Source organism: Nylanderia fulva, unplaced genomic scaffold, assembly GCF_048542155.1.
Source record: "Nylanderia fulva isolate GAGA-0341 unplaced genomic scaffold, ASM4854215v1 Scaffold110, whole genome shotgun sequence".
Lineage (NCBI taxonomy): Eukaryota > Metazoa > Arthropoda > Insecta > Hymenoptera > Formicidae > Nylanderia > Nylanderia fulva.
The window spans coordinates 329,560-343,942 of record NW_028189303.1 but is presented as its reverse complement, the minus strand read 5'-3'; the positions used below and the strand labels follow the sequence as shown (position 1 = coordinate 343,942).

General features: G+C 28.2%; 2 protein-coding genes and 1 long non-coding RNA gene across 3 annotated transcripts; 1 reads left to right on the top strand and 2 right to left on the bottom strand.

Annotated features, from left to right (window-relative positions):
• Window positions 1-66: 66 nt before the first annotated feature.
• LOC146724927 (divergent protein kinase domain 2A) lies at window positions 67-2,393 on the bottom strand. Its single transcript, XM_085488127.1, has 4 exons — window positions 1,491-2,393; window positions 1,049-1,349; window positions 793-923; window positions 67-530 (listed from the first exon to the last, which is right to left on the bottom strand). Exons 1-4 carry the CDS (start codon window positions 2,091-2,093, stop codon window positions 321-323), a joined length of 1,245 nt encoding a protein of 414 aa, XP_085344253.1. The 5' UTR covers window positions 2,094-2,393; the 3' UTR covers window positions 67-320.
• Window positions 2,394-2,739: 346 nt separating this feature from the next.
• Window positions 2,740-9,806, bottom strand: LOC146724926 (uncharacterized). Its single transcript, XR_014925967.1, has 3 exons — window positions 8,585-9,806; window positions 8,307-8,411; window positions 2,740-3,154 (listed from the first exon to the last, which is right to left on the bottom strand). It is a non-coding gene; the product is annotated as an uncharacterized LOC146724926 (long non-coding RNA).
• On the top strand, window positions 2,915-14,099 carry phtf (putative homeodomain transcription factor). The gene is made up of 16 exons (XM_085488105.1): window positions 2,915-3,390; window positions 3,813-3,952; window positions 4,048-4,259; window positions 4,333-4,519; window positions 4,596-4,738; window positions 4,825-4,927; window positions 5,000-5,209; window positions 6,175-6,242; window positions 6,904-7,073; window positions 7,164-7,300; window positions 8,322-8,634; window positions 9,571-9,799; window positions 9,877-9,972; window positions 10,058-10,201; window positions 10,290-10,385; window positions 10,961-14,099. The coding sequence occupies exons 1-16, from the start codon at window positions 3,359-3,361 to the stop codon at window positions 11,108-11,110; spliced, it is 2,430 nt and encodes an 809-aa protein (XP_085344231.1). The 5' UTR covers window positions 2,915-3,358; the 3' UTR covers window positions 11,111-14,099.
• Window positions 14,100-14,383: the final 284 nt, after the last annotated feature.

The window sequence follows — 14,383 nt, the reverse complement described above, 5'->3', positions numbered from 1 at the left end:
ATCATTAATACATCAAGATAGAAATGAAGGTAATAAAAAGAATAATTAGATTTAGCCATCTAAAGCTTTAGTTTAATCATTTTATTTACAATTTTATTTTATAAAATTTTGTTATAAAAATATTTTATAAAAAACTCTGATACAATATTAAAAATTAATAATTCATATAAAAAAAATTATTAAATATTCTTTGAAGGGTACAGAAAAAAAATTTGAATAATTTTTGGGAACATAGAAAAAAATATTTTCAAAGAATATAGCAAAAAGAAATTAAAATAAAAATCTTATTGTAAATAAGATTCAAATTAATATTGCTTTAGCTATTTTATTTCACGAGACATTTCTTCCAAAATTGTATCCAATAATGCTTTGAGTCGCTCGCCGAAAGATATTCTAGAATCGGTAGAATTAGGAATAGCACATTGCTGTAACAAATACTCAATATTTGGATATTGCTGTTTAATATTAACAGGTATATCATGAAGAAATCCATTAGGAAATGAATTTTCATTCGTGGAATCTAACAGAAGCTGCAATTAAAAATTTTCTGCTTTAATATGACATTTATACATATATAATTATAATATTAAATAAATATATATATATATATATATATATATATATACAAAATATATTAAATAATATTATATCAAATAATATATAAATGTATTAAATATATATATATATATATATATATATATATATTTATAGTTATTTATATAATGTATACATGTATAAAAAGATACAAAAAATATCTAGTTTTACAATTGCATAATAAAACGGAACAATTACCTGACAGATTGCATAATAATTATGATCGCTTAGATGATGATTGCAGATATCTTCGGCGGAAAATGCGAAACAATTAGAACAGTCAAAATGCATCATGTTCCTTTGCAATTTATACCATTCTTTTGGTATATCTACAAAATAATATTACACAAATATGTTTTTGAACAAATTTCCCTTATTATAGCCCTTGAATATTTAATTTAACTTATTCAGAGTTCTTATAAATTATTTTAGTTTACTCATTTTTTTATTCTACCTTCTTGAGAAATATTTTTATTAACAACAATGATATTTTCCAAATCGATAAATTTTGCTATATTTTTATAATCAACAGCAATATTATCAGCCGACACATCTGTCAAATAAAAACCGAATTTCTCGCTTTTGAAGGTAAACAGGTGGGCGGCATTTAAAAGACTTGATGCTATTCTCGCCCTTTGAATCCAAGATTTGTCATAATAATTGGAAAGTGGTAATCCAACATATTCCTCGATAATAATTCGTCCACATGCTCCAAAATATCTTGGCACTGGCCACCCATTTTCTGCAGACAATATCTAAACAAAATACCAAGATAATTTTATTTGATTTATTATTAGTTTATTAATTTCTTAATTTAAAATATATATAATTAAATCCAATTGTCGATTCAAGATTGTCTATAAGATATAATCATATAGTTTCCTTTTACTATTTACCTGAAGAATTAATGGTTCTGGATTTAAAGAAACCAATGTCCAGAGATTAATCAAATATTGTGTGCGATCGATATGTTTATTGTTAAGATGAACATTATGAAACAAATCATCGAAATGCTGTATCGTTGGACAAAGTCTCAAACGACTGGAGTCATCGTTGAGAAAGTCAGAGGTAAGAGTCTCCTTGATGTAATCAGAAAAATCTGCTGTGTATTTGTCCAATGATACATCTGAACAAGGATACTCCAGCTGGAGTCTCCGACAAAATGCAATGTCAAGTGCTTCCAATTCCCAGGATTGTGCCAATTTCTTTAGTACCACCTTGCTTTGATTGTATGTGGCAAAGAATACATTTTTAACGTCAAACAAATGAGAAATTATTGCGTTAGCATCTTGCCAGGAGAGATTGATCCTGTGAATATCATGACACGCTGAAGTTCCATAGCATACCGGACACTTGTGTCCTTCTGTCAACTCTGTTACAGAAGGATACAAGCTTTGTATAATAATATTTATCTTTAAAACAAGGATACAAATGACGACGATCAACAGTAACCTCCATTTTTTAAATTTTAAGATATTATGTAAATAATGTAAAATCATGGATCCAGCATATATAATGATGTTTTAGTTCGATTGATTTTCTCATGGATATGCATCGCTTTTTTTTCAAAATACACTCATAAATCATATTTCTTCACATTCACACAATTGATCAATTGAAATCACGTTAAATCGATGTTTAAAAAAATGGCCGCCTTCAGCGAAGAAAATCACTACGTAATAATCGAATATGATTGGTTCCCACTTTCAAGGTCAGCGAATTTTGACCAATCACAATCATTTGCTATCTAGGAATTTTCTTTACTGAATGCGATTACTAGCTGATAAGAAAATATAAATTATATTATAATTATATATTATATTATATTATATTATTTCTTATATTATTATTATATTATATTATGTATTATATATTATATTATATTATTTTTATATTATTATTATATTATATTATGTATTATATATTATATTATATTATTTTTATATTATTATTATATTATATTATGTATTATATATTATATTATATATAATATATTTATATCTTTAATATATTTTCAATATAGATATAATATATTCACAATTTACATATATAATATATTAAATATATAAATAATATATATATTGAAGATATTCATTACTAAATTAATTATTAAATATATATAATATTACTATATTAAATGGTGATATAAAACAATTAAAAATTAAATATAATAATAATGTTATGATATTTATAATTAAATATATATACAAAAATTAAATATAACAATTAAAAATAAATTATTGAAACATAATATAAAATTGTTTCAAGAGAGAAGCAATATATCATTGGTCGCCAGTGCTGCCACCTGAAGTTTGTTGCCGCAATTTTCCGAAGAAAATCGCACAAACAGAGATCGTCGTCATTTTTTTCTTCGACTCTCAAATCGAGCGATGAACTCTCCGTCCACTTTAGACCTATGAATTGAGCTTTGTTTGTGCGTCGAGTTTCGTGTTCTTTCGTCAAATCTCGCGATATCACATATCACATCTCTAACCAGTTCGCTTCCTTTCGACGGTGACTGATGCTGACGATGCAAAATTGTTGGAAATAACTTGGAGTGCTGCGAATAAAGTCCGAAATTTAGCCTGGCATTTGCATATATCGTCGAGATACGATGATATAACATACATAGCGCTCCGATTGTTTATACGACATAATATTTTACTCCAATTCCGCGTAAAAGTTTTGCTGAAATTTACATTCCGCTCTTTCATTATTATATCTTTGTTGAAGCCAACGAATATTATTATCAATTATTGCAATAATGTATATGGGATTCAATGATATGGTACATTGGTAAGAAATTTCAATTGTCATCGAATTGATTTATTTATTTAATTTGACATTTCTTTGAGTTCTGCATCAAATTGGGAATATTTAAAAAAAAATTAATATTAAATCAAAATTATCAATTACTGCAATAATGAATATGGGACTCAACGAATTGGTGCATTGGTAAGAAAGTTCAATTGTCATCGAATTAATTTAATTTGGCATTTCTTTAAATTCTGCACCAAGTTGGGAATATTTTTTAAAAATTGATATTAAATTGATTTAATATTAAAAATTAGTATTAAGTCAAAATGATATCTTTGGAGAGAATATATAATACCTAGATAGCAAGCTATGTCATTTTGACATTTAATGACATCAGTTTGCTACTTGAATGACAATATAAAATGTCCAAGTAATATAAATAAAAAAATTAATTGTTCCAGGTATCAGAAAAAGATTGGCACATATGATAAGCAGCAGTGGGAGAGAACGATAGAGCAACATATTCTCGATGGACTTACACATATTCCAATGAGAACAGCAAAACTTAAAACAGAATTAATCGATGTCGATCTTGTTCGCGGTATGCTATATAGATATTAACAACTATGTGTATACATATGGAATATTACTTTAGCATTTTTCTCGTATATTCATCTTTAATATCAATGTATATAGGATCTTCATTTCCAAAAGCCAAACCAAAGCACGGCCTGTCGACAGTAGCTTGTCTAGCATTTCAGCGACTCCTATTCCTTCCGTTGTACAAAAAGTGGTGGATACAGCAAACCAGTTATCGCATCTTTATGTTTTTCTTGTTACTATATAGCTTGCAAGCTGTCAATCTCTTCATATATTACGTTTACACAAGCAGGGAAAGTGAGGCAGAAGTACGAAAAGAAGTTGTTGCATATAAGAGCTTATAGCATCACTATTCGTCTTGATTATTACATTTGTTTACAGATTGTAACAATGTCAGAGGTATTAGTGCCTGTCGTTATGATGTTTATTCTCTGTATCGTTCATTCCCATATTGTGTCGACACATTCAGGACCTACTATGCTGTGTAATCAAGCCAGACAACGAATAACCAGACGCTCTCGACATGTCAGATGCAGAAACGGAAAGTCCAGACATAGACAAAATTTACGTATGTATATAAATACACTGGTACAAAAAAAATTTACTTTTATTGTGTATTAAAATGTGATAAATTTTTATTCAAGGTATACACAAAGACTCAAAATCTTCTCAAGACATTGCCTCTGAAAAGGCAAGTACGGGAAGTGAAGAAGTATTCACCGCAGTAAGATTTGCTAAAAAAGTGGTGATCCAAAATTCTTCAAATTATTCCATTAATCAGATTCAAGTGAGTACTAATTGATTCAAATTTGTGATATTTTGAAAAATGTATACACATACACATATATATATTTTTTCTCTTTACCATAATAGGAATCAGCAAATGTTCAAGTAGCATTTGACAAAGAAGCGATAAGCACAACTGGAGAAAATTCTAATCCTCCGAGTGAAAGCTCAGCTAACTATGAACAGCCAGGTAGAAATATTACTATTTATTTCCTGCAAATTCGTAATTTTGAGACTCTGAATTTCTCTATCTCTGCAATAGATGATACGCCAGAGGAACATGTGGCAAATGTGCATCAGGACGATGATGGCTTTGAGAGTTTAAATGGTAATGTTTCTAGTGACAATGACAAAGTGCAAGGAAATAGATTAGCAAGGCAAGGAGTGGTGCAACAAACTAAAGATCACACATTATCCTGGTCGGAAGACAGTCCTAGTCAACAGGTTCCAGCAAGTCCACCAAAATGCTCAGGTTTGATTTACAAGTACACACTTGCAAAATAATTTGTAAGCAAGTAATTAATATTTTGCAAAATTAATATTATAAAGGTTTAATTGTTCAGGGTGTACACTCCTGGGAAGAATCTTGAAAACCTGGTATTCTGAGGGAATTTTATTTTATCTTGAAAATCAGGGAATTCTCATGGAATTTAATTAGGATTTAGAAAATTTTTTTTAAATTGCCTTTTTTGATCATTTTACTTTTATTTAGCACTTAAAAAATATATGTCTAACATATCTTTGCAATATTTAAGTTTTTATTAAAATTTTATATAATTTTTCTTTATTGATAGTCTATTTTTAGTATCAAGATCTTATGTAAAATTCATAAAAAATTGTTCAATTTTTTAATAGGTAACATTTAAATAAATTATTTCTTATAATAATTAACTACATAATAATTTAATAAATAATTAATTTAAATAAATTAATATTTTTTAAGTATAAACGAAATTAATTTAATAAATTAATACACAATATAAATGCTAAAAAAACTACACTCTTGATAAATTGATAACTTTTTAATCATATGAATAGAAAATATTAAAAAGCGTATACAATAAAGGAATTATTAAAAAGCTGCATCTACAAATTTTCTGATTTTATCTGAAATTTTAACGAAAATATCAGGAAGATCAAGGAATTCTCGAAGAATCTTTTTACAAAATTTGAGTAGACACCCTGCTATTTTAAATTCATGGTGATGCACAACAAAATATAAAAATGCATGACTTGTTTGAAAATTTAAAAGTTACATTTAGTGCTTTGCTTTCGATTTTTTTTAGGATTTCATATACAATATATATATTGTATGAGAAGTCTTTTCATTTGTTTTTTTATTTAGTTGCATTTCGAACCGCTAACACGCTTTAATCTTTGTTGGAAAGGTAAAAAATGGAGTAATAGCTAAATCATCGTTTTCCAATTTCCACGCAGCACCCGACCCATTAAAAAATGATGACAATTTTACGGATAATAAGAGCAAAATTCACAACAGTATTGAGGTAGTCTATGTTTCTATATATATATATTTTTTTTAGATATAAATTTTAAGGACGTTATATTTTTTTTTACAATCGCACTTAATTCTTAAATAGGCCAATTTTAAATATATGTATATATTTTTTTATTGGCAGGGTTGGGTAAGTTAATGATTTTTTTTATTTTTATAAATTAATTTAGTTAAGTTAAAAGTTTGCATGAACAATTAACTCCATTAAAGTTAAATTAATTGGAGTTAAATCAAAAGTTAATTTTAAAAAACATTATTTATATTAAATTAGAATTTTGGTTGTTAATTCTTTTAAAATGTATAATAACAAATAGCAAAGAAATATATTTTGATTTTTATATAGAAATATATTTTTTAATAATTAAATGAATATAAGAATTAATAATACTTAATTTAAAAATAATACGTTTATAACTTATAAAAAAATACTGGTATTCAGAGATAAAAAAAATTCAACTTTGAAAAAAATTAATATAAGTTTATGGTCAAAAATAACTAGTTGAAAATTAATACATTTTAAATTAACTAAGCTAAGTTAAAAGTTAATAATTTTTAACTAATTAACTAGTTATTACCCAACCCTGATTTTAGATTTTATACAGATCTCGGTATTGATTTGCTGATTCTGCTAATATTATTAATTTTATATTAAGGAGAAAAATGCGCCATCAAAAATATTGGGCTCGAGAGAGGCGCGGCAGCAGTGTGAGAGCGAAGAGGAGGGCGAATGCGAGGAAGCTACGACGCATCATCTCACAGAGGCAACAACTTCAGCTACAGAATATATGGGAGTGACGACCAATAGCGACGATTGTAGTTACAGGTGTGAGACCTAAATATATTTGCTCAACGAGTTATATAGTTCTTTTTCTTTTCGATGGATTATATAGGTTCTGAAACGAAATTATTGCAGTTCAGAACTCGGGGAATCTGATTTGGCCAGCGAGACCAATCTTAATTATGGAGAATTTGTGGAGCACCCTGTCTCCTGGGAGTTCGAGTTGCCGCCTTCGATATTACTCAATTCTACCTGCACATCGTCTGATCGTGGTTAGTAATGAGAAACAAATTGCATATATATGTAGGATGTTTTATTTTAATCGATCATCTCCCCAAAAATTATTTTTTCGTTTTATATAAAAAAAATATAGTGGCTTCATTAAAAAGAACGAATGACCTTGAAAAGGGCGCTTTTCAAGATCATTTGAAGGTCATTTGTTTTTTAAATAAACCACCATTTTTCAATTTAAAACGATTCCTCACATCTTCGACATAAAACGTTTTAAGAGCAAGATGGCCAAAAAATGAATAGCAATCTCGTGAACAATCGTTTTCGGCAAGTTCAATAATTCCGACATTAAGCGAACATTCATTCGACGGTCTGAATTCAATAATTGGCGCACACGAGTCACATTGTCGTCCGTTCGCGATGTTGACGGGCGTCCTGCGCGGGCCTCGTCGGCGACCTCCTTCCGACCTTCTCTAAACATCTTGTGCCATCTGTTTGACTGCGATTTGGAAAGGCAATCGTCCCCGAAAACTTTCTTGAGCATTTCAAAAGTTTCCAGCGGCGTCTTGTCCAGCTTCACGCAAAACTTTATCGCATAGCGTTGCTCTATCGTTCTCTCCATCACAAGTTCGACGCGACCACTAAGCAGAGGTTCACAGAATAAGCCGTCCTAACCCTCCAAGCGCATGGAAACAATTGAGCGACCTACCGTTGGAAAGCTAAGGGTACCCCCCTTCCTCCCCAACCGGTCCCATCGCTCTGCGATGTATAGTCGCGTCACAAAAAAATGCGACGCATTACTTTCCGGACAAACCCTGTAGTTTAGGAGATATTTTATATTTAAATTTGACATAATTTTGCATAATCTATAAAATATTTCGTAAATATTCATTTTTCGACGATCTTACTTAAATACTTTTATGCATAAAATAATGAAAAGAATCAATTGATATAAAAATGTGAGATTGCCTGTACACATAACTGTGTCATTTAGCCTACTAATAAAAATATGTAGATTTAATAATGTAATCTTTAATTTGTACTCACACTTCGTGTGTGTAGTTTCGTGTACGATTTGGACGCGGCGTGACATCAAGAAAGCGGAATTGTCAGTGCTGGACATCAGTTCGGCGATCATCGCCAGAGTCGAATCTATGCCGGAGAGCATGAATTACTTTTACGGCGGTCTGATACTTAGCATCGCTCTATGTTTGATACCGTCGATAAAACGATTGAGCGATCACATGGGATCGGATATTAATATTAGTAACGTGTCTGTCAGCCTATTGCCGAGTGACATGACTCAAGCGAACTTGGAAACTTACACCGATATTTTCTGCAAAATAATTGGCATGGCGTTTGGAAGCACTTTCTCGTAAGAGGAATATTTCACTAAAATATATTATTGTCTCATTAAAAAACTAAGGTAGGGTGTTTATGCTCTGGAAAAACCAGAGATTTTCAAGGTTTTTTTTAACATTAAAAAATTCTCGTGGAGAATTTTATTCAGTTTCAAATTTTTTCAAAAACTGTCTGATTATTTTTGCAATATTTAAGTTTCTGTAAAATCTTATTAATTTCTTTTTATTGTTAGTGTCAAAGTCTTATGTCAGAAAATTGTTCAACTTTTTATATAGTTTTTTAATAATATTTAATTTTTTTATCAATATTTAAATTAATTATAATAAATTATTTTTTATTTTGTATTTTTAGATGGCCCAAAAAAAGGGTCGAAACGTCCAGATATTATTCAGATTTTTATTGTAATAAATTATAAGTAACGAAATCACATCCTCGTTTTATACTCGTCATAGCTCTTTTTTATCAATATTATTTATATTTTTATTTTGTTATTTTTATTTTTGCGTATATCTTTAGCGTTTAAATATAGTGAAATATTGCATTTTATTATTGTTTAAATTAATTTTACTAATAAAACAATATTAAATGCAGCAAAAATTGCATTTTTGATAACTTTCTTTCAATCGTATGAATAAAAAACATTAGAAAGCACATGCGAAATTTACTTTAAAAAGTTGTCTATCAAATTTTCTTAGTTTTACATGGAGTTTTGAATAAAAATAACTGGAAGATAAGGAAATTTTTTTCACAAAATTTGCGTAGACACCTTGTAGACCTAACAATTACTTAAAGAATGAAAACTTTAAATTATTATAATATTATTATTAATCAAATCTTAATTATTATTAACAATTGTCGTGAATTTTAATAAACTTATTATTTGCTAGTTTTGGTCGATTATTTCAACAACTCATTATTATTAATTATAATAATTAAATTTCTTTTTCAGGGAACGAACACTTGTGCTTATTTCGACGTTCGAGCGACTTATGCTGTCGTGCTTTTTATTCTTCTTGCTCGCAGTTGCGGAACGAACGTACAAACAGAGACTTTTGTACGCCAAGTTATTTTCTCACTTAACGTCGTCTAGGCGTGCGCAAAAATCCGATCTGCCACATTTTCGCTTGAACAAAGTGCGCAACATAAAAACGTGGTTGAGCGTTAGATCTTATCTGAAAGTAAGAACTACACTAAACGCTTTAAATAAAAAATGGTCACATTTGCATACTCATTGTTTGACAATGTCACGTTATAGCGAAGGGGGCCGCAACGATCTGTAGACGTTATTGTATCGGCAGTATTTATCGTTACGATATTATTGCTGTCATTCGTAAGTCTCGAATTGATTAAAGTAAGTATATATATTTTTTGACAGATTTGCTTTTACATTTTTTTTTAATTTTCTCTCAACACGGTGTAAATCATATATTTTTTAGGATCTTGAAAGCCTACACTCACGATACAACGTTGAAGCATTATTTTGGAGCTTCTCGCTTGGGATATTTATATTACGATTTATGACACTAGGGACAAAAATTAACAAGAAGTATAGAAATCTCTCAGTTTTAATAACCGAACAAGTAAGTTTTACTATTATGTACTCGCATTTTTATTTTAGAGATTTTTTTTTCTTTTACGTTCACTTATTAATTTTCAATTATCTTTCAGATTAATTTGTACCTGCAAATTGAGCAAAAGCCGCATAAGAAGGAAGAACTTATGGTCGCGAACAGCGTATTGAAATTAGCAGCTGACTTGATAAAGGTATGTATTTTCGTCGCAAATTTTCGATTAAGCAGGGTGTATACTCCCGAGAAAAACCTGGAAAACCTGAAATTCGCAGGGAATTTTTTCTACCTTGAAAGATCCTGGAATACTCGTGGAATTTATTTCGAATTCGGATAATTTTTGTAAAAATTGCTCCTTTTATTTTATTCTCAAATATACCTTTAAAGAATATAAAATTTATTAAGTTTATATAAAGTATATTAAAATATATTTTATTACAAAATATAATAGTATATTATTATATGAAAAAATATTTCGTTAAAAAATTATGTATAACGAAAATAAACTTAATTTAAAATTGTATTTAAAAATTTTTTTAATACTTTTATTTTACTTTGAATTTTGAACAAAAGTATCTGGAAAATCATGAAATTTATTTATAAGATTTGAGTATACACCTTGATTAAGGCTCCTGGTTCCTGGAATTGTGACGTCGAGAAGACGAGAAAACACGTTAAGAACTTTCAGCGTTTGACGTCACAATCTGACAAATGATCCAGAAGCCTTAAATGGCTAATATAAATGAATTAATCCAATGGGATGCTTTATAGGAATTGGAGAGTCCGTTCAAGATCTCCGGGCTCTCAGCTAATCCGTATCTGTACACTATTACTAAAGTAGTATTGCTATCGGCACTCTCAGGAATACTCTCCGAATTGCTCGGTTTCAAGCTCAAGCTATATAAAATAAAAATAAAATGAAATAACGTAATGTGTTTAGGGTGCAATTACATGTCATATATTATCATGCACAATAATGTATGTCATGTATATATGTATATTATCTGCCAGTTTCAGATCGCCTATTGAATTTGAACTTAATTTTTTTCTTAACAGTGCATTCTGCACTTATTGTTAGTAAAGGCGCTTTAGCTTATTAAATTTTGGGAATAAGACAAATCTTATTTATACCGGGTAGGCCATTTTAATGTCCCACCCCAAATATTTCATTTCCTACGCCTTTTACAAAAAAAATGTTTTCTGCAAAAGTTGTAGGGTTTCAAGGGGAACATAATACAGTAATATTAATATAACCTTGAATAGCACCATCAAGGATACAAAAATCACTTTGAATTTTTTAAATAAAACCCCTATTTTTCATTACATATTCTTACCTCGAGAGCTTTCCAAAACACTAATAAAATTATTTTTTATTAAGTACTTTCTGAGTTATGAGATTTGAAGTTTACAATATTTTTACATAAAATATAAAATATCTTGTAAAAGGAAGATGTTAAAAAAGGTTGATTTCCCGATTATCGATGGAACCTAAAATTCGAGTTCCTTGAGTATCTATGAACCATATAAGATGTAAAAATGATAGCCTTTTTTCTTAGAAACCTGGGGAAAGTATTGAAAATCTATCAAAACTATTGAAAATAGCGTCATTCGATCGATCTAATGACAACTAAAGTCGACGACATTGATGAATTTTCAATCTAACCATCATTTCTACATTTTATATGGTTCATAGATAACCATGGAACTCGAATTTTAGGTTCCATCGATAGTCGGAAAATCGACTTTTTTAAATATCCTTCTTTAGTTTTCGGTATCTTCATTTTTTTATGCACAGAATAATGAAAAAAATTAATTGGTATAAAGAAAACACATAATTGTTTTTAAAAGAAAATATGTAATTTGCAACATACAACTTTTGTAGGAAACATCTCTTTGTAAAAAGCGTAGGAAGTGAAATATTTGGGGTGGATATTAAAATGCCTCCCCCGCCGGTATAACTTAAAAAATTTATGATCTAAAAAGAGTACTCGATATACTTTTTTTAGAAATGAAAGTATGCAACTATGTAATTAAATTTAATGAAATTTTTATTGGAAGATAAATTTATTTTCAGTTTAAAAAGATCTAAAAGAAAGTTTATTAAATAATTATTTACGTTATGTTAGAAGCCTATTGAATTGGCAGATTTTTGGACAATGAATATATTTCATTAAATTGATTTCATAGTCGAGAGTAATTTAATTTAATTTAACTCTAGAAAAGTTATAATATATTTACTTATGACAAGGCAATACATTTATTGTACGCTATGAAAGCATTACTTAGCCTAACTTTCTTTTTGAGTTATCGCATATTATTATTTGATGGCATTATAGTCGGTTACAATTTAATATAAATTGCACAAAAAGTCTTATACTTAACAAAATGTGTAAAGTATTAAAATTGTTTAAATAATGTACAGTGTAAATATGAGAAATGACGATAATACGTGCTCGAAAATTACGTAAAAGGTATCCCTGAAAAATTTTTTATAATTTTAAATCATAAACATTATATATATAACAAAATATATAAAATATATACGTATACAGAGTATATCAGAATGATGGGTATCCTGGATTAATTTGAACGAGAACATAAGATTTGACCTTGGCCGTTTAAAGGTCACATAAAGTTCACCTTCAATTTTTTTAATGGAAGCTATTATTTTTTGCATATACTTGTAGCTTATCACTATGATAAAGTTCCCCCTTGAAGCCATATAACTTTTGTCTAAAACTTTTTTTTTTTCAAGTTAATCAAGGGTACCCATCTTTCTAGTACACCCTGTATAAGAATATGTATATATATATATTATCCACACAATCATATTTTTTTGTTTATTCTTTACTGAATCTCACAGTAAAATTACTGTTGTTATGAATGAAAAACATTCTATTTTCTATATTTCCTTGCATTTATAATTTTTGTAACAATTAATAGAAGAAAAAACATATGTATATCTAATCAGGCGAGCATGTTTGTCAAGTTAGTGATATAGAGTGCAATCAGATGATTAAATCATATATATGTCGTTTAAGACAACATAAATCTTTGTGATCTGCTTTAACAAATTATTTTAGGACCTGTCTAAAAAAAATATATATATATACACATATGTATGTATAATTGTATGTTTCAAAAAATATATATATAAAAGTTGAAAAATGTATGTAAATACCATATAGGTATATTATAAAAAAAGAGTATATGAAAAAAATAGTACCTGTGCAGTAAAATAAAATTTGATGTCAATTATTTTTCAAATATATTTAAAAACTTATTAAAAAAAACTTTATTATGCGAAGTATTTTTTCAGTATTCAAGCTTGTCTTAAAAGATATATGTATTTCAATTTGCAAATTATAATTAATTTTAAATTTATATAGCTTGTCTTTGTCTTATCTGCTATTACTATATGAAATAAAGAAAGAAAATATCTTATTGATTACAAAAAATATTCAACTATTTCAAAGACCTATATTTATATGTCCATGTATTTATATATCTAGAATATCAAGTTTAATAATATGCATTATTCAAGTATTTGAAACTGTATTTTGTGTTAAATAATAAACTCTAAATTTGGTGGATCTTCTTACACGAATAATTTTAAGTTTAATAATAATTGATCGAAACGATCAAATAAATATGCAATTTTTAAAAAGTGTGAGATTAATCATGAAATTGTTAAGAACCTGATCTAGCTAGTAAAAAAACCCTAGACGACTAGCCAGTAAAAAGTAGTCTGATCTACTATTATGGATATATAAAATTATACCATCTGATTGTGAGTCTAATGTAAAAAGAAACCGATGTATTTTCGCATAAAAAAGTATTTGCATGTAAAATGTCATATTATGATAAAGAGAATAATTTACAATTACGCGCGCGCGCGCGATAAAAAGTTCTGATGTCTTCCTTTTTAATTCTTCTCTTTTTTAAAATTTAAAAAGTTGCAACTATTTAAATAACTGTATTACATAATTCGAAAACACATAATTTTTTATCTTCGTCACTAAATCTCTTAATCGATTCCGTCAATCAATACATACTTATGAAATAAAAGATAAAGAGGAAAAGAGATAAAAAAAGAAGTTTTTTATATAAATTAACAAAATATGTGTATTAACAAATAGTCTTTTAATAGTTTATTATACTATTAAAAATAATAGCAATTTAAGATATATAATA